At 45.1% G+C, this 25,322-nt stretch overlaps 1 protein-coding gene across 4 annotated transcripts in view; it reads right to left on the bottom strand.

The window, feature by feature from the left end:
- Window positions 1–1,883: 1,883 nt before the first annotated feature.
- Window positions 1,884–25,322, bottom strand: part of VSTM2A (V-set and transmembrane domain containing 2A) — a 26,523-nt gene continuing 3,084 nt past the window's right edge. For 2 of the 4 annotated variants that reach the window (XM_005856914.2, XM_005856916.2), the window contains exons 3-5: window positions 25,269–25,319; window positions 23,282–23,618; window positions 1,884–3,799 (exon numbers count right to left, since the gene is read on the bottom strand). In XM_005856914.2, the coding sequence (XP_005856976.1) occupies window positions 3,711–3,799; window positions 23,282–23,618; window positions 25,269–25,319 (477 nt within the window). In that variant the 3' untranslated portion in view covers window positions 1,884–3,710. Of the gene's footprint in view, window positions 3,922–3,980; window positions 4,060–23,281; window positions 23,619–25,268; window positions 25,320–25,322 lie in introns of those variants that run through there. The other 2 variants (XM_005856915.2, XM_005856917.2) reach the window with 2 other exon arrangements.

Here is a 25,322-nt window from a genome sequence, read left to right as displayed (position 1 = left end):
CCGGGCTTTCCCTCGTCTGACCTTTTCTCACGACCTTCTCCCCACTTGACTGTGCCCTGGCCATTTCTAGCCCCTTAGCCAGCCTCGATGGGCTGCAGGCTCGGAGCTTGGCACGGGCCTGGATGCTGCTTCTCCCAGGTCCTCTGCCGCCTCGCCACTTGTCATTCACGCTTCACTTAAATGTCACTTCCTCAGACCACTTCTAGCCACACTCCTTTATATCATGCTACTGGGTTTTCTTTGTTAATTCTCACCAGAGGATACTTTTTCATTGCTTTTTAAGGAGAGTGAAAGAGAGAGGGAAAGACAGAGAGAAACAGATGTGAGGGAAACACATTGACTGGCTGCCTCTGCACGTGCCCTGACCAGGGACCGGGCCGGGGAGGAGCCTGCAACCAAGGTACATGCCCTTGACCAGAATCGGACGTGGGACCCTTCGGTCTGCAGGCCGACGCTCTGTCTACTGAGCCAAACCAGCTAGTGTGCTACTGGGTTTTCTTGGTAGAATTTATTGTTTCTGACTGTTTACTCTCTATTGCTCCTTCAATAAGGGAAGGACCTTAGCAATTCTGTTGAGGAGACTGTAAAGTCTAGGGCACTTTCTGAGTGATAGGCTGTTCCCCTACTGAGTGAGAGGCTCTGTAATTAAAGTTATTTGGGCTGCACATTGGAAATCATGTGCACACATATTTTGTAGCTTCACAGTCTTAATTCCAAGATGGAATCATCAGAGTCTATGTATTATTGAAGAAGTTACATTTTCTTTTGCAATTATTTTTTTCTTATAGAAACCACCACTAAGTTGTATTTAATATTTTGTCTTTCATATAGTATCCATACCAGGACCACTTATTTGAATGGGACCTGCGTATATTTTGTAAAATTATATTTTAAGCTCTTAGCTTTGGTTCTAAAAATTCAACAAGCATTATCCCATATCTGTTATACCATGCTGTATATGAGAAATACAAAAGGACATAAAAATATATTTTTTCTTGGCCAAATATATATATACACACACACTATTTCCCTAAACATGTCTTGTTTCCAAGAACTTTAAGGGGAAAATTATGATAGTTCAAAATTATGATAGTCAGGTTCTTTCAGGTGCTCAAAAACATCTAATCATTCTTCTTTTAGGCAAGAAACTCATACTCTAATCATTTTTGGAATCAATGAATGTAAGGGACCATCTCCAGAAATCAAAGACACATCTACTGAAACACGCATAGGGTTTCCGTGGGCTCATGGACTCCCCCAAGCTTACTTACTAGCTCACATTCAAAGCTCTGGTTTTAGAGAATTTTTGTTATCCTATTTTACCCTCAAGTTTTTTCATTGGCCTTGTTTCATTTGTAAACAATTTGTAAGTCTTTAAGAAAGAACCAAAGAGCCTGTCTTGAATTCAGGTAAGCAATTTCAACTTTTTATGATTTCATCTTTTTGAAAGACATTAACTAACCTTGGAAATCAAGGTTGAAAAAATCAGGTCACTTCATTTTCAATCTACATTTGACTCCATAGTCCTAGTTACAAAGTCATAGTCCCGGAGGGATGCAATATAAGGTGGAAATGACTGGAGGGTCTCCTTCCTTGGTTATAGCTTCTAGGCCATGCTTTTTTCTCAAAGAGGCTGGTGAGTCGGAGTTTTGGTAGCTTACTGACAGAGAGGTCTTATTTTGGACACTGACACAATGTGCCGACTGAGATAAAAGTAACTTACATATGGGTTTTCCCAGACTGACTAAATGTGAATCGTAAACTAATTTATACTTGACTATATGTGATCTTTAAAGCCCAGGTAGACCTAATAAATAATATTGATCTTCCCACTATTGTATGCATTTTAAGTATTCAACGTTGAAGGAAAATAAATCTCTAAGTTAATAAAATAGTGCAATCAAATCCTTTATTTATTTTTTCATTAGACTGAAATAATAAACCAAATGAACAAGGAAAATGTCAATCAAAGGTTTAGCATGAAGCATTAATTCTCAGTAGATAATGTCAAGAATATTATGAAAATATGCACATTGCCTGTAATTGAATTGCAGAAAATCAATGCATTTACCTTCGAAAAGCAGAGGTATTCATTGCCTTCAAGCTTCAGTTTAGGACCTTGGGCTAGGAGCTGAGGGTCTTCTGGTTTTGTTATGAAAAAAAAGGAAGGATCGCTCTGGAAAGGAAACTCAGGTCATTGCTATCTCAACCCGCATCTATCCATAGTGGATATGGCCCACACAAACAGGTCTGCCCATCATTCTCTGCCAGAGCAGAAAACAGGCTCTAAATAAAATAGTCTAAATGGTCATAAACCACAAATAAGAATGGAACATTTAAAATAATAATCCAGTTAAGCAGCAAAAACTGAACACATGATCTTCTTCAATCCGAAATGTGTTGTCATCTTTTGCATATTCTATTGAGCCAACAACCACATTTTAACTTTTAATTAGGAGACATTAAGAGATAATTCGGAGCAAATAACAGAACAATGAACCTACAAAAATTCATCAAGGTCAAAGGAAGCACATCTTTAGCCACAGCAAGAAGTGTTGTTCCATGAAGTCAGGGAGTGATGGTGACCACTTCGTCTTCTCCACAGTCACCTCTGAGGCAAACTTTCTAGGAGCAACATTGCTTTTGGACAGTAACAATGATGACTGTAATTGGGAGATCGCCATCAAAACCAGAGAGTGTACATTCCTTAGAGTCGAGACCCTCGAAACTCAACAAACACCATATGTGAAGAAACATAGCAAATCCCAACAAGCATACACACAACAGAAGTAATTCATTTTTCAGAGACCAATACAAGCCGGAATATGCATTTTCCAGAAGGAAGGAGAAGCCAGCAGGCCACCTGCAGCTGTCAAACCTGTGGCTGTGAAACAAGGCATTTCAAAATCCACACAATCCGCGAGTCATCAGTGAGAAACAAATGCTTTGTCAAAAAAACCTTGGTTGATGACCCACCATGTGAATCTTTGTATATTTATATATATTATGATAAAAACCAGCTTGCATGAAGGTCATAGTCTATCTACTTTGAAGTTATAGCACACATACTAGAAGCAATTTACAGAATTTGTCCAGTTTGCATATACAGGAATTGCAAAATGAATTAAAATACATTGAGATATAGAACACCCAAAATGTATTTATAGAAAGCTCCCAGGATTGACAGGGATTGGCCGTAATCAGCGACTTGCCACCATTGAACAGGAACTGTAATCAAGAAAAAGGAGAAAAATCCAAGGAAAAATGGAAAATTAAAAAAAATTCTTTCTTTTATTATTTCTTATTTAAAATAAGGTTCTCCTCGTTGTCTCGCAGTGGTGATCATGTTGTTCTTGCCCCCCAAAACTGGGGTGTCGTTTGGTGATAGTTGGTATGTCCTGGAGTCTCTTGATCTCTGTTGGCTTCCTGCAATGATGGGTCTTTTAGTAGGAAGTGGTGATCTCCATAGTAAATATTTACTATCCCGATGATGTTCAGGCCAACCCCTGGGCCCTCAGTGAGAGGATGCTTTCAGTATCCGGAAGAAAAGGGGAAAAAAGAGATGTTGCTATCGGAACATGTCCTATCACTTCACACTAATTCTCTTGGAATGAAAGATCATGGGTTTTGCCCAAGAAAACATTATGGACAAAGCGTGTGAGGGCCTCTTCAGTTATGCTTCCGGAAGCAGGTGCTCCTTGTCTGGGGGATTAGGCTACAGTGGGTGCGTGGTGGTGCTTGGTGTTTAGGGTCAACTTTGCTGTCCGCTCCGTAGGTTTTACAGGCGATTTGCTCTTTGCTTTAAGAAGAGAAAGTGATATTGGAAAAAAGTCAGCACTTTAGATTAAAGCAAAGCACCCTTCACAAAGCCACAAACAAGAAGCAGGACAGAAAGTCCATGGCTTGTAGCTATCCTGGCACCTGCGAAAGAAGTTATAAGATATTCGCTCATCTTGAAGATTTCCAATGCTCCTTATCAGGCTGTTTTAAACACATACACATATATAGTTAATTAGCTCGCCAGCTTGGCTCTGCTGCTCATGAGTGTCTTGGCATGCACTGTAAATGACAACACATACAGAGTATTTCAGTCCCAGGACACGGGTCGTGTGTCTGCTTTCAAACAATGCCATTCCACGGGGGGTGGGGGGAAGGGGGCCCCGAGAGGAAGGAATCCCCAGCGCTCCCCGCCAGTCATCATTCTGGGAGGATCTTCCCTCCCGTCACGGGGCGGCTCCTATAATGGGACCTGCAGACACGACCTGCTTTACTCCCCAGACCCCGAGCAGCGGCTCCCCGTGGGCAGGACCTGTGCCCTGGGGTGGGCACAGGTGGGCACTTCCTTTTAGAGGAAGAGCTTCCTTAATTTTCACCCTTGAAATCTGAGGCAAAGAAATGACAGTTTTTGGAAGAGCTTTGAGACTGTGTAAAGGGAGAGAATGCAATTGTAGTTTTGCAATTTTTCTTCATATAATTTATCTAATAAGTTCCTAGTTACAAATGATGTATCAAATACCTTTATTAGTAAGAAAATTAGAACATGATCAGGCTCAAAGCGTTTTGTCTTTTCTTTCTCTCTTTTTCTGTCTTTTCTAGTTGGAGAAAGGTTTAGAGGGTTTGAAGGGGGTGAAGGTAGACACTCAACCTTTTGAATAATTCAGCTAAACCAGTTTCGGTCCACATTGGCAATGACCACAACTGAGGCGAAAGCACGCCCTGTCAGAAAGTCACGGCAGCAGAAAAGCTGGGGACTCGGTTCTCAAATGACCGTCCAGTGGCCTGGCCTCGCGGCTGTCCTGCCAGGTGCCCTTAGTGCGGTCAGGGATTGGCCTTCCTTCGGTAGGTGAGCCACATGTCACACTACGTCCTCACAGAAACCCAACGACCGGAGACCCAGAGGGTAGTGATGGGTCTCGGGAGCCTGTTCCTCCTCTCAAGCTGGGCCTGAGGTTCAGAAATGTGGAAGGGACAGTAGAGTAGACGTGCAGCTCTAAGAACAAGGAGTGTGGCAGGGAAATTTGCACCATTTATGCAGAGCCCCTAGCACTGGGGCTTCCCAGAGTTAACCGCGTGCTCTTGTTCCCTTTGAGGAGAGATTCTTGGACAGGGATTCATTTTTTTTTTTGAAAAAGAAGACAAAAGGAATGATTGATTCCTTGGCTCCTTAAGTAGCCAATGGTATTTGACACAATGTCTGATATTGAATAAAGGGCTGAAAGTGCTAAGAGCAAGAAAACGACATAAAATGGTTCATTCAGGAAAGTCATTCTGTGAAATCATGGTTTCTTTCTTAGCCTGGGCCTTGAAAGCTGGCCAAAAGGCACAGGCACTGCGTGTTAATCTCCCCTCTCTACAGCAATGAGCCCATCACAGGGTCCGCCTGACCAGCGTTCCTATCAGAAATACAGGGGACAGCTACTTCTTTTTGACCCAATGTTTCCCACCATCCGATGTCCAGCATGTGCAAGTTAAAACAGAATTTACATGAGCAGCATCATTACAAATAAATCCCATTATACACGGAGAAGGGTATTTTAAGGCAACTCGAACTTTGAACCGCCATCTCATAGCCGATATATCAATGTAATATAGTACCCGCCCCCCCCCATTATTCATCCACTCTACGCATGCATTTCCTAGCGTATTTTTTAAAAATATATTTTATTGATTTTTTACAGAGAGGAAAAGAGAGGGATAGAGTTAGAAACATCGATCAGCTGCTTCCTGCACACCTCCTACTGGGGATGTGCCCGCAACCAAGGTACATGCCCTTGACCGGAATCGAACCTGAGACCTTTCAGTCTGAAGGCCGATGCTCTATCCACTTGAGCCAAACCAGTTAGGGCTCCTAGTGTATTTTTAATTAAATGACATTTATTTCCGTCAGGCCAATGACAAAGTTTTCTTCCCTGCACAGTAAATTATAAAGCAAATCACTGATTGTTTGTCTCTTCTTTCTACACTTTATTTATGCCTTGAATGAAGAGATATGTTCTTTATCTTGGTAATCTCAAAGACTTAGGCAGTGGGATTTAAAATGCTATAATTTGTCCTGTGTGCGTGTAACAGATATTCGTCATAGTCCATTTCATTCGGAGGTACATTGTCCTGAATATAACAGTAGGTACTATTCTAAGTACAAACCTTGTTTATCAAACACGCTATGGTTTTTGGCCACTCGTCCTGCTCTCTCACTGTCACAGGCAGGGACATTTTCTTTCAGGAACAGATGAGAGCCGAGGTTGCAGTCAGGAGCCTTTGGTTCTAACGGTCTCAGGGGCCACTCACTTCTAAGATCCCACATAAGGCACTAATTTCTTCCATGTTTTCTAAAATGAGTGCAATAATTATCCATGGTTTTCAATTTTAGTATGCCAGACATTGTGCTCAAGTAGGATCACCCTTCCTCCCACCCCATCTCTCTCTCTCTCTCTCTCCCTCTCTCTCTCTCCCTCTCTCTCCACCCCCCCCATTCTTTCCTTCTTTCTTTGCTCTGTGCCCAGGCCAAGCAGAACAACCTGCTATCCCCTGAATCCGGCCATGCATTTAAGCGCCTCTTGCCCTCACATAACCTGCTGTCCACTGGGTCCCTTCCCACCACCTCCTTGTAGACTCTCTTGCCTCTGACCTTGAGCAGTATTTTGGTTTTGCCTTTCCTATGCCCCTCGCACAGCTTGCACTGACCTGTAACTCATTATATTCGTATCTTATCTCCCTGATGACCATACAAGCTCATGAAAGGCAAGGGGTGACATTTTAACAATGATTCGTCATTACTCGCCATGTCTAAAACAACGTCTAAACGTTTGCCCCCAACACAAATGCTCTGTGAGGAAGAAAGGAAGGTGCTATCACCTATGTCACATGAAGAGCATGTGCAGAGCGCATGCCTGGAGGAGGGGCCGCCCGATAGAGCCTAGAGGTTTCTCTGTAGGTTCTACTTCACGGCCTCCTTCGACTTCACTGTAATACAGATGCCTTCAGTTGTCTTTATGCTTAAATGTTCTCACAGGGCTCTCGCAGGCGCCATTCTCCATGCCCTTGTGAGACAGGGAGGTACTTTCTCCACGTTGCAAGTGGGAAAGTCTAGGGAGTCTTCTTATAAGTCCCAGGAGCCTAGGCACTTGGCTTCCAGTTTCAGCCCTTTCTGTGCCGCATACAACACCAGTCTCATCGCCTCCCCCGAGATGGGGACGCCTTCCCCAGAGAGCGTCTGGGACCAAGGAGAGTTTGGCCAGGAGAAATATGGGGGGAAAAGTCTCAAATATTTTATGCTCATGATAATGATGATTTCAGAGAACAACAGGAAGTCCCATCTATTTCTTTAAGAAACAATGCCAACTCGGGTAGAAACCGCATGCAGTTACACCACCATGTCATGATTGTCATTGTCACCGATGGCTAAGTCCCCCATGTCCCCGCCTCACTGAACTCAGCACAGCGTCCCACTGAAAGTCTGCCTCGCCTCCCACCTGTCCGCCAGGGGGGAGAACTTAGCTCCCTTTGGAGCCTCCCTTTGGTGCCTCCCTTCACACTGCGCCATCGGGACTATGTCTTCTTCCCTGGATCTAGGCCCACAAGGCCCACTGAATAAGGCTGCATCCCTCCCCCTGCTTGTTCGTTCTCCAAATTGACAGGATGGGATGGGGCGGCTCCCACGTGACAGTGAAGACGCAGAAGGCACTTTGCAGACTTTGCGCTAGTGCATCTCCACCGCCCTGCCCTCCTGCGGATCAGGAACACGGAACTCAGGACGGGGACAGCGCCCCCCAGGGTCCCATGGGTGCAGGTGGAAAGCCAAGGCACAGAAGGGAGGACACAGCAAGGCAGTCAGAGCGCCCAGCAGACAGATGGGCTCCTGGCAGGGAACCCCCGGGGCAGGCGTCCTGGCCCCATGGTCCCCACATCTGCTCCATCAGGGCGGGAAGCTATTATTTATTTATTTTTGATGCTATTATTTAAATGGACAGGAATTCTTTCAGAGAAAATGCACAACATGCTTTAGAGAAGAAGAACTTAACTATATATATAAAAAACTCGAATATTCAAATAGACCAAACGGCAGAACAACCCAACAACTGAACAACCAGTCGCTATGACGTGCGCTGACCACACGTCTTCTGTCCAAGCTTTTGACCCAAATCGGATAGGCTGGGACCAAAGGCTCCGCTGATGGTTAAAGTGCCACCATTAGCTAGTGACGGGGGAGACAACCAGAGTGCTGTCTACCAGGAAAGATCATCAGCACAGGATCTGGGTATTTCATTCAAAGGACCACGTGAGCACTGAGCAAGGGCCAGACAGTGTGTCCCACCTAATGTCCACCGCTTTCCACTACCCACTTTCTCTGGGGAGTGAGTCGCTGCTGGATTCCTTTCCTGTCTGAGTTCAACTTCTAGCTGGTTCAGACAAGACAGGGGACAGTCAGGACTCAGGGTATCTGTCTGCAGATTTGGGTACAATTCTCTCTACGTTTTTTCTTTTTTGGTTTGAGTGTCTAGGGCAGTGGTCGGCAAACTCATTAGTCAACAGAACAATGATTGAAATTTCTTTTGAGAGCCAAATTTTTTAAACTTAAACTATATAGGTAGTACATTGTTATTAACGTAATTAGGGTACTCCTAAGCTGGCCTTTGCTAAAAATGTTTCATTTTATAATAATAAAGCCACCAACACAAAATAATTACAATTCTTAAATTGATGACAAAAATAACTGTAGGCTTTGCAGCTGGTTGGAAAAATACAGGTAACTTTATGCTTCGAGTAGGTACTTTTGTCACCCGCGCGCGATCTGAGGACGTGACTAGCACTAACCACTGCACATGAGACTGCTGGCTGACTGGCTCACTCCCCTGGGGCATGAATCGCGCGTGCCTCCCCCTTGCTGCTTATCCCGCGGCCGCCTGCGCTGCGTCTCCCGGTCTCCGGTCACCCAACTGACCGACACCCCCCACTTCTTCTAACGCCACTTCTTCAAAATAGACTCGCCCAGACCGAAAACCGACTTCTGCGCATGGGCCACGAAGTTTCAATCACACTGTACCTGCGCGCCCACATGTGGTATTTTGTGGAAGAGCCACACTCAAGGGGCCAAAGAGCCGCATGTGGCTCACGAGCCGCGGTTTGCCGACCACTGGTCTAGTGGAATCAAAAGAAGCAAGAAAAGAGAAAGAAAACAATTTCTCTCCCGCGGAGGCCCGTGGTCTGACCCCAGAACCTTTACTTTGTAACAGGGAATATGAGTGATACTTATCATATGAACAGACCTAAAGACGGAAACCTCCAATAATACAGGCAGCGACAGCCCCTGATTTCATGCTGCCCGTGACGAAGCCGGGCGCACACAGAGCGAGCTTCGCTGGGAGCAGACCAGCCTGGCCGATCCTCTGCTGTAGATGCAGCTTCAGAGCGACAGCGGCGCCGGGAGAAAGAGCAGAGCCAGCGCTCAGTGCAATCTTGCCTCTGGCTCGCACACACTATTTAAGGGAAAAGCCAAATAATAGGGTAATTCTCTCCTATAATTTTTTGAAAAGAATACCTTTCTATCAGAGTTATTATGTGTCCAGTGCCAATTTCTTCCAGAAATCCCCTATTTTTTTTTTTAAAGAAATGTGCTTCATTTTAACCCATTGCACAAACCGCTTATTTTATTGAGCCCGACTTGCAGGCAGGCATCGCCTACATGTCCTTCGTCAGCAGCGCACACCTCTCCCCCGGTCATGAGGCCGCTCTGGCGGCTCAGGGAGAGAGGGGCGGTTGCTCACGGCCCAGGTCTAATTGGCAAGGCGCCTGGGGACACCCCAGTCACCTCGGAATGTTCCAGACTCTCTTCCTTACAACGAGTCCCTGTAGGCTTCCCGGGTTTCCGCCTCCTTCACTGACTCAAAAAGGGACCCATGAAAGTGACAGCACATTTTCCCTGTGACTTGCTCATCGGGTAGGAACGGCTCTGGGTGCAGGCAGCGTGATGATGATGATATGATGATGATGATGATGGGACAGTAGCTGATATTTCTTGAGCACTTATTATTCCCTCACCCCTGACTGTGATCGGGAAGCTGCTACAAAGGTTTTGCTGATGAGGGAGCTGTGCTGAGAGGGGCCTGCATTGTGCGTGGGTTTCCTCAGCGGGTAGGTGAGGGGCTGAGGTTCAAAGCCAGTTCTATTAGACTCTACGAGCTAATTCGCCGCTAATTCCTCTCTCCTGGCCCTTCTGCACACCCGAAAGCCTTGCTTTCTCAGCTCTGCCCGTTAGAGATCTGTGGGAACGTGAGTGGCTTAGATGAAGTGGAAGGGAGAACATATAAATGAGTGAAAAAGCAAGTGAAATGTTTTCAAACAATGCCGCTTTAATACCGCTTATATTCAATCACAGCTGGCTGCATCAATGAGAATGTTTACTGTGAGCGCTGCGTGCACAGGTATATACACAAGTGCTGCTAACGTGCTTCAAACCATGGACTCGCGGAGCTGAAATCTGCCTCCTGCGTGTTTTCCTATTAACCAGCCAACTCCGCGCTCATAACACGAAGGTTGACATTCATCCGCACCTTGTTGGAATGATCACATGCTCCGCATTAGGACGCGCTTTTGCTGCTCGCGGTTGAAAAACACCACATGTGTCCAAGGGCTTAAATAAGGACATTAACTTGGGGAGGGGACTGGAGGGCATTGTGAGGACGACTGAGACCACGTGGGGTGGCCTGGCTGCAGGTACGGAGACCCCAGGGCACTTATGGGGGCTGGGGGCGGGGAGAGTTTGCCCCGAGTGAGGAGGCTAGAGTTACTGATTACCAAGCAAGGAGCTAAGAACAACATCTATAGTATAAAAACCCAGTGGCTCTAACACCGTAACCACCAAAGACCGGTCACCAGGAGGCTGTGTGCACAGCGAGGCGCGTGTTGGTGGGCAGGGCTGTGTGTGCGGTGAGGCACGCCCGGATGGGCAGGGACTTGACTCTGGGTCCCGCGGCACAGCAGGGTCTGGGGTCCCGGGTCTCGTGTGATTTCCCACAGGTCTGGGTCTCACGCGATTTCACACGCTGGGTCACTAGTATGTTCATGTTTTCGTGACTACTCTCTGATGGGAGAGAGAAGTATGGGCCCCACTTACACTTTCTGCATGCTGCCCTAGACCCCCATCCCCAGCCTCACCAGAGGAAAACTCCTCATCAAAGATGGAAACATACCTCGTAGTTTAGAGAAATGGCAACGGAGAGACCCAGAGCCAAGGAACAGAAGTAAAGGAAAGAAGGAAAGAAACAGCTGTGACTGTGACTTCATTTTTCGCACATCTATATATATAAAAGGCTAAGTGATCGACCGTCCGTCTGACCGACCAACCAGCCGGTACATATGACGCGCACTGGCAACTTAAAAATAAACGTTGACCAGAAGATGAGAGACAGCATGATATTGAAAACCTATTTGAAGAAATAATGACAGAAAACTTCCCCCACCTGGTGAAAGAAATGGACTTACAGGTCCAAGAAGCGCAGAGAACCCCAAACAAAAGGAATCCAAAGAGGACCACACCAAGACACATCATAATTAAAATGCCAAGAGCAAAAGACAAAGAGAGAATCTTAAAAGCAGCAAGAGAAAGAAACTCAGTTACCTACAAGGGAATACCCATACGACTGTCAGCTGATTTCTCAACAGAAACTTGGCAGGCCAGAAGGGAATGGCAAGAAATATTCAAAGTGATGAATACCAAGAACCTACAACCAAGATTACTTTATCCAGCAAAGCTATCATTCAGAATTGAAGGTCAGATAAAGAGCTTCACAGATAAGGAAAAGCTAAAGGAGTTCATCACCACTAAACCAGTATTATACGAAATGCTGAAAGGTATCCTTTAAGAAGAGGAAGAAGAAGAAAAAGGTAAAGATACAAATTGTGAACAACAAACATGCATCTATCAACAAGTGAATCTAAGAATCAAGTGAATAAATAATCTGATGTACAGAATGAACTGGTGATTATAATGAATCAGGGACATAGAAAGGGAATGGACTGACTATTCTTGGCGGGGAAAGGGGAATGGGAGATGCGGGAAGAAACTGGACAAAAATCGTGCACCTATGGATGAGGACAGTGGGTGGGGAGTGAGGGCGGAGGGTGGGGCGGGAACTGGGAGGAGGGGAGTTATGGGGGGGGAAAAAAGAGGAACAAATGTAATCTGAACAATAAAATTTTAATTAAAACAAACAAACAAACAAACACACAAACAAAAAAAAGAAATCCTATGAAATGATTTGCAATGGATCTATTATTGAAGCTACATGTGGAAATAGTATATCTATACATAATATTAAAAATATATATCTAAAAGTGCGATTCTTTGTCCAAAAACTGAGCATGTTCATAAATTAAATGAAGAAATTTCGGATATACTCGATGGAGATTTTCACACCTATTTGAGTGATGATTCCATTGAGTCAATGGATGATACCGAAAATGAAAATTTTCCCATCGAATTTCTTAATAATATTACTCCTTCGGGAATGCCGTGTCATAAATTAAAATTGAAAGCAGGTGCAATCATCATGCTACTGAGAAATCTCAATAGCTCTCGAGTGCGAAGAGCGTGTGAGGTTAAAGTTGTAAATACTTCATCACAAGGTAAATTAGTCAAGCACTCTGAAAGTGTTTTTACTCTTCATGTGGTGTACAGGGAGATATTATAATAAGTTTAATCAACTTATCAGTCATTGTTTTTATAAATATTGTTTTTATATCATGTTTTTATTTTTATATCATGTCTTTGTTGTTGTTATATCATGTTGTTATTGTTATTTATTAATCAGTTTATATATTATTTTCATATAAATTTTATTAATTTTCTTTAATCTCTGACACTTCTCTTATAGAGAAAGGGCAAATAGTGATATTAAAATATTTCTTCTAATTAATTTCCTTTCAATGTGCATGAATCTGTGCACTGAGCCACAATGGAAAAAGAGAAAGCTATTACCATATTTTATAAATACAGTAATTTGCCTAAGTTAAAAATTAATTTTAATTGTTCATCATCATCTTTTTTTGAGTAAAAAATTATTTGATGACCGAATGCTATAGGATAGAGAAAAGCATCAATGATATAGCTTTAGAAAACACACTTGTTTTCACCTAAATAAAATTTCTTAAGAGTTCACCTATATATTTTCCATGTTTGAGCCAATGCTTTCACCATTGTCATGAATATAGCTATTTCAAAATTAGTGTTTTAAAAATTATCTTCATAACAGAAATTTTCTTAGACATCAGAATTAAGCAATTAACAGATAGTTGAAGATTTTCTAAAATCCATATCCTACTTATCAAGGCCTGCAAATAAAATGATACAACTACATAGTTGCAAGGGACTGGTCATCAAACTTCTTAGATATAATTTGTTATGAAATATAATCTAAAATAAATGTTGTTGTTGTCATGGGTGTGGAATGAAGGATGGTCCAAGTGCTGATTTCTAATCCTCTCTCTCCATTAACACATAAGGGCTGTTTCTTAAAGATCTACCAAATTACATAAAAATTTATGTCTCTTCTAGCAGTGGTATTATCCTCATAAGAGCTCTGGCAAAGCAATATTCAATCCAGAAACATTTATTTAACTCTAATTACGTGCTAAGCACAGTGCTAGGTACTTCGATAACGCCAAAAGGATCAAGATACAATTCATATCTTCTTTCCCCTCCCTTCATTAGCGTTTTATTTGAACTGTTCGGAGTTGGTTGAACACCACTTTGGCTGGTGTGTTAGAAGCAGCAGACCTCCCGGGTTTGTATGGTGCCTTGCAGTGCATCAGCATCCTCAGGACCATGACTTTACTTCTTTAAACCTTTTTATTTTTAGATCTTTGGAAGTAGAGTGAGCTTTTATATTCTAAAAGGGTTTTTTTTTCCTACTTAGTGGTTATGATCCTACGGCTTGGTCCCTAAATGAGCATTTTTTCAGATTAATTCTCCGATGCTAAGAGAAGTGAGGATATTGCCTTCATGGCAAATAAATTTGTTTAATCAGAAAAATTAAAACTAAAATACTTTCCAAATGACTGAAGAAGATGCTGCTAAGAAAGAAGAAAAAACTTGGTCCCATAATAGACTCCCTTACTGCACACGGCTTGGCACCTTTGTATTTTGGAGCTTGGAATATCTGACAGCATTATTTACTCTTCGTTACAATTCTTGTGTCTGTGAAGGTAACCAATTTGCTTAATTTGACGTCTCATTTTCACTTTTTTAATAGTTCTGTAGGGGTAGGCTTCACAGGATGAGCAACGCTAACTCTGAGCGTTTACAACTTGCTGTAAGTCAAGCCCTAAGAGCTTAATTTATAGGAGGTCTGCTTTCTGCATGTAAGATTCTGAATTCATGCAGAATGCTCTCTGACTTGTTTGAAGCAGTCATATTAAATGAAACATAATGATCCTTTATAAATATTCCAGCGTATCGATTTTCCTTGACACTCCCAATGACCACAACATCGCTCATCACTTTGCCCCAACTCTGAAGCAGGGGCCGAATGAGTCATACCATTGAGAGGAAAAATGATCACATAATGTTTTCTTTATGGACTTTATAGGTGCTTGACTTATTTCATCAATATATATTTATTAAGCACACTGCTTCGTTTAGAAAACCAGAAAGACTAATTTGATGATCAGATTCTCCACACAGATCCCAGGAAACAAGGTATGTTCTTCATTTCATGCTACTAACAATTTCTGAGTATGCCACCTTCATAATATATGCATGGACACACATGTACATGCATGTATATATGTGCATATACATGTTTGCATATGTACATAGATGTACATGCGTACATAGGTTTAATTTGTCATGAGCTCTATAATCACACCACACCATTGTTTTACTCTGCCTTTCTTTCTATCTCTTTCTTTCTTTTTTATTTCTGTATTTCTTTCTTTATTGACTCTATTGTTTAGTTTGTTTTCCCTCTCCCGAGCTGTCATTGCCTATTTTTAAATTTGAAAAATTTTAAATATTTTTCCCCTTATAACCAAAGTAATAAATTATCACTGTACAAATGTTATCAATAGAGACATAATAATCAAATAATTAAAAATCATAACTTATCTTAACTTTTGATGTACATTTTCACATACTTCTTCCTGTTGTCTTTCTATGCACATATTTCAGATTGATTTAAAGTTTTGTGTTCTATATTTTTTCACAGTACATTTTGTGTTCAGTTTTTTTGAATTTCATTGAACATTATTTGAAAACACGACTCTAGAACAGCCGTGGGCAAACTACGGCCCGCGGGCCGCGTGCGGGCGAGCACGTACAGTGCGATTGAAACTTCGTGGCCCACACGCAGAAGTCGGTATTTTGTGGAAGAGCCAGTATTTTGTGGAAGAGCCACACTCAAGGAGCCAAAGAGCCACATGTGGCTCGCGAGCCGCAGTTTGCCGACCACTGCACTAGGTGGCTTTCCCACTCTTGGCCATTTGCGTATCTCCCATGACGGGAAGACCCCGTGACAGGCACCCCTGCCCAAGGTCTGGGCCACTTCTCGCTGGTCTCCTTGCAATTCCCTCCCGGGAGCTTCGCTGCAGGGACGAATGGGCCACACACGCTAAAGCCTGTGGCTGATCTTCCCTCCCCAGGGCCCCTCCGGAAGAGAAGCACCCAGTCACCATGCAAGTAACAAGCCAGCAGATGCCCGTGTGACTGCAATCTTCACCTTCAGCTAAAAAGTCTTTGCCAAGATCCTATGTCCCACAGTTTGAAAAATAACTGGGGTTTTGACGGGAATTGCGTCAAGTCTATACATACTTTTGAAAGCCTGACATTGATGATTATATATTTTGCCCCTAACATTTTCTGTTTGTGTATTGCTGTCCTATAGAGAATTGATTTCAACTTACATCTTTATTTTGTCTTTATCAATACTATATGATCATGTTCGATATCTCTAAGTCATTTGGAGTGGGTTACATAATCATAGCATCTGTAAAATGGACACTTTTTCCTTCTTTTCTTAAGTATTAGACACAAATATTTCTTTGTTGTATCACTTTTTGGCTACATTTATAGATTGAATACATGTTTTAAATTATGCATAGTAAAATATTATTTTCATCCGCATTATTTTGTAACTGGAAATCTTCTAAGCCCCAGGCCTCTGATTTTATGCTAATTTTTCTATATCTGATATTCCTTTTCTGCTAAGCTCTTTAATCAATCAGAGTTCATTTGCATTTTTATCATACATTGTGATACTGTTTCCTTTTGTCATTTATTAATTAAACAAATCCTTAATTATTATATCTTAATTCAGCAGTCATTATATTATTTTACATAATCGTACAGGTTTCCAGGCTTCTTTTTTCCTGTCATCGCTATTCCTATTTGTGTTTCTTAGTTATCCTTTGGAATCATGGCTATTTAAACATGTGTTTTAATATCTGATGGGTAAGAGGAAGAGAACTTACCATGGTGAGCGTGGTCATGAGCTGGGTTTACTCTTATGTCACTTAATGCTGACAATGACCTTGGACTGTATGCGTTATGAGCTTTATACGTAAGGACTCTGAGGTCCGGAGATTTTGTGAACAGCTCACTCACACGGGTAGCCAGTGAATCTCAGACTCAAATCTGCATCTATGTGCGGCCACAGACTGTGCCATGCTTATTATAGGGTTCCGCATCCATTTTAGTTTTCTCTCTTTGTAAAGTTTTAGAAATATTTCCACTTATTGACGTTTTCAGATGCATCTGTAATTACTTTATGATTTAAAAAATTCGGAGGTTCTTTTCTGAAATCTTGCATATAATTAAGAGAGCAGCCAGTTTGTGTAATTGCAACTTCCAAATACCTATTGTTTATTCAGGTCACACAGCTCAAATTCTTGAAAATCCTTTGGATTTTCATTATGTTTTATAGTAAGGATCCAGTTCCAACCTTGGGCAAGACAGCTGGTGGCTAATACGGTCTGGTTATATCGGGACAACTGACCAGTTCACGGCATTGTGACAGAAGAAAAGAGAAAGTTCTGAAATTGCGAACAATAAGGCATAAGCCATGGCTGAAGCCCCGGCCTTCCTTCTTCGACTCATCACTGACCCCCCCCCCCAAAAAAAAACCAGGCAGCTACTTGCCACAGTAGAGCCCGTGGGGCGCAGCATTCACCTTCCCATCGCATTGCTGCTGAGAGCTGTACTAGACGAGCACAATGCGATGCTGGTCAAGTAGTTACCACTTATGAGGCCTGGTCTGTGTATCTAATTGCATTTCATCCTCAAGACGAGCCAATGGAGACGCAAGCAGCTCTGAGTGGTGGGCTGCGATGTGAGCCTCTCCCTCCCTGACCACCGTGCCTGCCGCCTGCACTGGGAGTGGCCGCCCGAGGCCACAGGTGGAAGCACCTCCTGCTTCTCTCTGTCTTTGCAGGAATGCACTGTGTCAGGTGTCGGCGGCAGCAGAGCTCCGCGGGAGAGGGAGCCCTCACCTTGCTTCTAGGACCTGGGTTCCCTTGACTGACAGAGTGAGTCTTTGCAGCTACTTCTCAACCTTTGGGTCATCGATCCAGGGAGCGGCTTCCCTGCAGCTGCGCGAAATCACTGGAGACCGGGGCTGAGCGCGCTGGCACATCTGCGGCACGTCCCTCCTCCACGACGGGCTCCTGGCCCCCACAGTGAGCCCGTGTGGCCTTCCTGCACCGGCAGGGCCTGCAGCCTCCAGAGCCTTGGGTCTGCAGACCCAGCTGGTTCCTGAATTTCAGTGAGTTGAGTTAAATATGGTTCGTGGGAGAACTTAGCCAATATGGGCCATTCATCTACATATTTTCAGTTCAAACATATCTCTAGCAGTTTCCTTGGCCAGCATCCCACAAAGCATTGCCTCACATCTATTTTTCATCTTATTCATAGACACTCAATTTACATGGCTGCCCTCTAACTGACAGAATTGCAAGGAGCAGATTAATTTTACCAGCGTAAGCAGCCAAGTTGGATCATTAAAACCCAACTCAACAGCAAGGCCTGAAGTATACACCTGGCTCTCCACCTCCATTTCCCCATAGTCAGTCAGGAAAACACCCTTCTGCCCGCCCCTCAGCCCTCCTCTCCTCCCCACCAGCTCCCACCTCTGTTTGAAGACTGTTTCTGCTCAATCTGGCGGGTTCTGGAAGCTGCCGTGTTCAACTGGCCCAGGAGCCGGGGAGCGCTGGGCTCCCGCAGCTGGTGCAGCAGCCGCCCCTGGAGCCCGGTTTGCATGGTTTGCATCGTGGTGGAAACACTGTCACCGTGTTTCAGAGCTCGGAGAAGCAGCATTCCCCCCAGCGTTAGAGACGCCACAGAGCTGCACGTGGGAGCATCCCTACACCTGAGCCACGGCCAGTGCTCCTCCCAGCACAGGAGCCAACACAACAGCTTCCCAAAGGCCATCTCAGCACCCGAGTAGGAAAACGGTCCCAGAGAAAGACCCGCTTCTGAAACAGTAGCATCACACACACACACACACACACACACACACACACACACACACACACCTCATAGTAAGTGATAAAAATACTTTCTCAGCCATAAGAACTTTTTAGAGGTAACGATTCTCATAATTCACTGCTCACAGAAATGCCTGCTCTGGTTCGAGACTCAGTAGGTCCTGGAATATGACTTTTGACAAGCCCGAGTCTGGCACGGTTGGCTGCGCTACACACTCTGAGAAACACTGGTGAGGAGTCTTGGTCAGCGTTGGCATAGAGGCGATGCTATTTATGTAAATATAATTGTAAGAGGAAGAAGGTGAAAGCCAACATATCCCACTCCTCTCCCTCCCCCTTCTCTCCCAACGTGAGTGCCACGCGTGGGGGCCACTGAAAGAGAAGCAGGTGCGAGCTGCAGGGTCTGCAGCCAAGACGTTGTCTTGTCCTTCGGGAGACCCGCGCACGTGGGAGCATCCCTACACCTGAGCCACGGCCAGTGCTCCTCCCAGCGCCAGCTGCGGGCGCAGGAGCCAACACAACAGCTTCCCAAAGGCCATCTCAGCACCCGAGTAGGAAAACGGTCCCAGAGAAAGACCCGCTTCTGAAACAGTAGCATCTCACACACACACACACACACACACACACACACACACACACTCACACACCCCTCATAGTAAGTGATAAAAATACTTTCTCACCCATAAGAACTTTTTAGAGGTAACGATTCTCATAATTTACTGCTCACAGAAATGCCTGCTCCGGTTCTAGACTCAGTAGGTCCTGGAATACGACTTGACAAGCCCGATTCTGGCACGGTTGGCTGCGCTACGCACTCTGAGAAACACTGGTGAGGAGTCTTGGTCAGCGTTGGCATAGAGGCGATGCTATTTATGTAAATATAATTGTAAGAGGAAGAAGGTGAAAGCCAACATATCCCACTCCTCTCCCTCCCCCTTCTCTCCCAACGTGAGTGCCACGCGTGGGGGCCACTGAAAGAGAAGCAGGTGCGAGCTGCAGGGTCTGCAGCCAAGACGTTGTCCTACCTGCTCTGCCTGCCACTCAGAGGGGCCCGAGCGTGGGCCTCCCAGCACCGCCAGGAAAGTCCCAAGAAAACACTCCTAAGGCACAAGGATGGCTGCACTGGAAGCACAGAGGCGTTGGTCTGGAGAAAACCATCGGTTCTGACCAGCAAATAGGGAACGACCCACACAAGGAAAACGGCCTTTCTGAAGTCAGCGAAGCTGGAAAGGATCCAAGAACATGCAGGACACGCCCTGAGGAAGATGAGGCGCGAGGACTGGGAACCCGGGAGACGCGGGGCTGGGAATCAGACCCTGCAAGCTGGCGGCGCTGCTCCGGAAACACCATGAGTGAGTGTTTGCTCTGTTGTGACCTGTTCCCTGTGTTAGAACAGACACAGGCCTGCTAGTAGGAGCTGGTGACATAGAGGAGAGAGGGAGAGGCCCGTGCAGAGAATGAAATCCGTGTTGGTGGAACAGAAAAGATCCTGCTGTTCAAGGATGTTGGGAAGAGACAATTAGTGGGCCCCGGTGACTGGCTCATTGTGGCAACGGACCGAAGACGAGGCGAGAACATTGTCAGGTTTCGAAGACCTGTGGTTGTGATGACGTTTGCTCTTGAAAGGATTTGGGAGCCACGGAGGAAGAACGTGTGTGTTTTGGTGAGAAAGCTGAGATGATAAGTTCAGTTTTGAGTTCTGGGGCTGAGGGGGTCGACTTGGATGCCTGTTGCTGTGAGACAAACCACGTGGGGCCGAGTGCCTGAGGGCGACACGGGGCAAGGATCTCTCAGGGTCTGTGTCCAGCTGGCTCAGGCCGTGCTCACTGGGCATCTCTCACAATGCAATGAAGTGGCCGCTGGGGCTGAAGGTCAAGGTTGACAGCTTGAGGCTTCGCTGGGCAAGGGGATGTCAAGGGAGCTGCACTTTCTCAGGGGTTGCTGGCTTCTAGGGGCCATGGCAGAAGCTGCCAGTCCTCTCAAAGCCAGGTCTGCAATGAGCATAGTGTGACTTCTCATCTTACAGCCAAAGTGGTCACGGGCCAGCCCAGGAAGGGGGTTAAGGGGAGGGGAAGAGGGGCCACCTCTCCGTGGGCGCAGCCTTCTCTACTCTGCCATGTGCTCATGGGTCATATATGTGGAGAAATATTGGGGGACAATAGTGAACCCCAGCCTGGCTCTCCTGAATGAAATCAGAGTTGGAAATGTGAATGAATGGAGCCTGAATGAATGAGCGAGTAAATAAAGCATGGGCATTGAAATCAGCTTTATTTGAGTAGAACCTGAAAATGTATAAAGCAAAAATGATAAATCAGGATTGGGTATTACGCCGAGTAGACTATACCATAGCCACCCGGAGACCGTGTTTTAGACAATAATCCTGCAAGTCGGGAAACGTACACACGAAGAGAAGGGGTGCTGGGCCAGCCCAGCTTCTGATGAGAAGTTAGAAAAGGTTATGTGGATAAAAAAATGTTCTCCAGTGTTCACTGGTAGAGAAGATAGAAATGAAAAATGTTGACATATTTCAGGTTAATCTTTGTGATGAGCAGGTAACGTTTAGTGAGCATGGCTTTTAGTGAACACGGCTTCTACGAGCCAGCATCCCCTCTGTTCACCTTCCTCTGGAAAAAGCAATGCCTGAGCCTGGGCTGAGCTGCAAAACAAGCGGCGATTTCCATGTGGAAATTGCTAGAAGATCTCTAGAGCTTGCCATTTAGCTCCAATCACAATACTCAAAAAGACGTATTCAAATACAACAGGTATTTGCAGAGTACGTTATATAATCCAACGTTAATAGTGTAGAAATAGGTAGGACATTTTATTCTATGCTTAGAATCCCTCATTGGAATAGGTAATAGAATGCTTGATTTTTATTCCACAGCATGGGTTTCTGAAATCTAGCTGGGAGTATTCTATGTGGGCTAATCATTTCACTGCCATGATTTGGAGTTTTCTCTAATTAGGTGGTAAACTGTCTGCTGAGGCTGCTCTGTACATTTGCATATAGTGTCTCGATTCTTCTTCTGATGGCATGAAAGGGAGGGGCAATGCCGCCAAAGATGTTAAATCTTTATCAAATAATGGCTGCAAACTTATAACCACTAAGTGCATATATGTGTGTGCGTGCTATTTATGTATAAGCACACACACACACACATATATATTCTAGGTATGGTTTTGTTCTTTAATTTGGGAAACAAAAGAGACAATAAAGAGGAAAATGAGACAAAGCCAAGCAAATGGAGCTTTAGTGAAGGCAAGTCATCTATTCATCAGACTGACATAAATCGCCATGACCAAGGCATCACCTACAGCGCAAGGCAGTGCAGAGTCACAGGGACCCTTAGCCAAGCTCTCTGCAGACATACCACTAGCACACGAAGCATAAGGAGGAATCCTAGGTTGGTGCACATTATTTTAAAAGCATTGTTCACAAGAAAGGATTTAAAGATACATCTAAAATAAGATATAATTATATATACCCTATATAATAGAAGGCCAGCGACCATAACGGCGTCACAACCTGAATGACCAATCGACCAGTTGCTATGAGGTGCATTGACCACCTCTCTCTCCCCCGGCCCACAGGCTCCGATTGCCAGATGGTGAATGGGGAGCCATGGGGAACCGGGATGGGTGTTGGCAGTGAGGGGGGACTGGGAACTGGCAAGCAGGCAGAACAGCCGACCTCTTGGTCCCTCTCCCTGACTCACAGGCTCTGATAGGTCACCGGATGGCCAACGGGGAAACGGGGTGGGTGTCGGCAGTGGGGCGGGACTGGAGACTGGCGAATGGGCTGAGATGGCCCTGATCACAGGCTAGGCCTAGGGACCCTACCCGAGCACGATTTCGTGCGCTGGGCCTCTAGTGTATATATAATTATCCTGATGAAATGACCAGGTTGAAAAAAAAAATTAATGGCAAAAGAGAACTTGAAAGTTAGCCATGTAATTTTCTATTACCAATACTAGTAGCAATAATTTTTCGATGATAAACTATAAAGGAAAAAACCTAAAGAACGATACATATTTGTATGCCCCCTCCATCCTATAGCATTACGTCAAGTGTTAGAGTGAATACAGAACGTTCGCCGGGGTGTGCAAGGCACTGCTCGTTCCAAGAAGCCCGGGTCCCACATCAAGGCGGAAACTTCAGCGAGTTTCCACAGGCTGAGTGGTGCATACACGCATGCCACTCAGAACAGCTTTAACTTGCACAGCGGACTGTGGGCATGTCTGACCGAGCTGCCCAGTCGGCATGGAAGGCACGTTTGCAGGAGTTGCCTTATCTCTGCGCCACTTCCTGCCATTGCCACCATCCCTTTCCTCACGGGCAGCTGACGCTTCTCCTCCCCAATCAAAAACCCCTGGAGAGCAGCCCTGCCTAAAGCTATGGGTCGCTGAAGATGGGGTGTCTCTCTTTCATTTACATGTTGATGAAGTGAAAGTCTCTTAATTTGGGTCGTTATCAATACATAAATCTATAGAGAAAACGAACATGCATTTATAATGCAACCGACATGACATGATTTATTATTCTTATAATGGGTCAATACAGAAAGTAAAGAAATGAAAGTCCAGCTCTTAGGTCCCTGGACAGGTAGCACGGCCGGCAACTATTAGGGCGGGTGACATCCCCAATGGAGGCCAGCCTCGAACGCTCTGTGTCTCATCGTTATTTCAACTGAGCTAGGGCTCCGACTTTAAAAACGGTCACGCATACACCTGGCTACTCTCCTTGACCCATCGTCTGGGGGAGGGTTGTGTGAGTGGCAAAATGAAAGGCTCAAAAGTGGTTTCCATACCTGATTGTGGACTTTGTTTGGGGATTTTGGCTACCGCTTGAGGGCTGGAGGTGGAGGGCATTCGCTGGTTGGCGGAGCTGTGGATGCTGCTGGGGGCGGCGGCCGAGACATTCTTGCGAGGCTTCATGTCTTGCAGCCACATGGGCGAGGCTTCGAAGGCCTGCATCCTGCGCGCGTGGCTGTTGGCGTTGACCTTCAGGTAGGCCTGGGCCTTGTGTTCCTGCAGCGCTCCGTAGTTGGCATCCGTCACCCTGCACTCGTACAAGCCTTCATCCTTTTTCCTCACCTTGGAAATCTGAAGCTTGTGGGAGATGTCATTGCCTTGGACTTTCACTGTCTGAAAGATGGCAGGGAAAAGAAATAAACAAAGGGCTACATCAAACGACTGTGTCCCCATACTCTGCCCGAGCTTGCTCCTGTTGGAAAATGGAAGAGTCTTCACAGCCACTCAGAGAGCTTCCTGTGGTCTCAACCATGAAATCCCAAGGTCGTACTTATCTCAATCTACTCCAACTGGCTTCACCAATCCTGAGCTACTTAGTTCAATCCAGCCAGCGCCAGACTCCACGAGCCACGCGACCCCTCGTTTCCCAGGTGCTGGTAACAGCTTTGCTATTTTCCAATCATGGGATTGGCCTCTGCCTGGTTAGCTCAGCTGATGGAACATGAACCTGATGAGGTCAAGTCTAGAGTTTACGGAGCCTCTTTCCTTCACGCTGGGCTCCCACTCTGAGAGATTCCAGAAATATTCTGTGGGTGGCGGTGACCAACAGCAACCTTAACAGAGAACGAGCTCTTCTCCCCACGTTGGAATGACAGTTAAAGGTACCGGCAACATAGACTTGGATAGTAATGATTTTTCTTCTCAATTTTTTTGGAACAGTCTGACCTATCGTCATGAGGTGGCGTGACTCAGGGTGCAGACTAATGTCACCTGAAGTCTGTGGCTCAGAGTACACCCCCTGCCATCATGGGGTTTCTATGCTACGGGAACCTTTAACACTGCTTTGCTTTTCAAAATTGAAATTGGCACTAGATTCTTCTAATAATTTTTAGGCCAGATTAATAGCAAAAGTATATATATATATATGTGTGTGTGTGTGTGTGTGTGTGTGTGTGTGTGTGTGTGTGTGTGTGTGTGTGTGTGTGTGTGTGTGTGTGTGTGTGTGTGTGTGTGTGTGTGTGTGTGTGTGTGTGTGTGTGTGTGTGTGTGTGTGTGTGTGTGTGTGTGTGTGTGTGTGTGTGTGTGTGTGTGTGTGTGTGTGTGTGTGTGTGTGTGTGTGTGTGTGTGTGTGTGTAAATATATGGTTATGTAGAGTATATACAATTCTATATAGTATGTAATATATATCCCTAAACATCTTTATCAAAACAGCTAGATTTGATAGACATTATATATTATCCACGATTAAATGATGACGGATTTCATAAGACATTGAGAATATTTCACACACAGTTATGAAAAGTAAGAACCAGTAACGTAGAAATCTATCTCTATATTTCACGGGTTAACCTCTTCAACGACGTTTCTGGGTTTATTTGGGCTTTTGGCTTTATGTTTATATGGTTTCCTGTGTTAGCACCGTTTCCTATGAAAGCGCCCCCATCCTCTCCATGGTTTGGAACAGACAGCAGCATGCAGCTCTCTGCCCGTGCAGCATGCAACCGCTAGAAAGGGAACAGCAAAGCAGGGTCACGCCCCTCTGGCAACAGCAAGCCCGTTCATCCTCTAGTAACTGCTTCAACATTTTGTGATTAAAAAAATACTTTCACGTGCCAACTCCAAACCGGCTTCCATTTTTACGCACCCAGAGAGGCAAGCAACACGGGCTTCCGTCCTGCGTTTGCGACATTGCCTTTTTCAGAGGCAATACGCAAAGGCTTCACAATAGGACGCGCGAAAAGCCTGAAATGCACTGATTTTCCCCGCGGGCCTGCCTGGCCCGGACAGAGCGCGCCCCCTGTCGCCCGCCCCCGCGACACTCACACTGATCTTGGTCCCGTCGTTGTCGGGGTCTCGGTCGGGCAGCAGCTCTACCTG

Source organism: Myotis brandtii, unplaced genomic scaffold (genome assembly GCF_000412655.1).
Source record: "Myotis brandtii unplaced genomic scaffold, ASM41265v1 scaffold1050, whole genome shotgun sequence".
Classification (NCBI taxonomy): domain Eukaryota; kingdom Metazoa; phylum Chordata; class Mammalia; order Chiroptera; family Vespertilionidae; genus Myotis; species Myotis brandtii.
The sequence above is the reverse complement of the archived record's forward strand: the minus strand, read 5'-3'. Positions and strand labels throughout refer to the sequence as shown.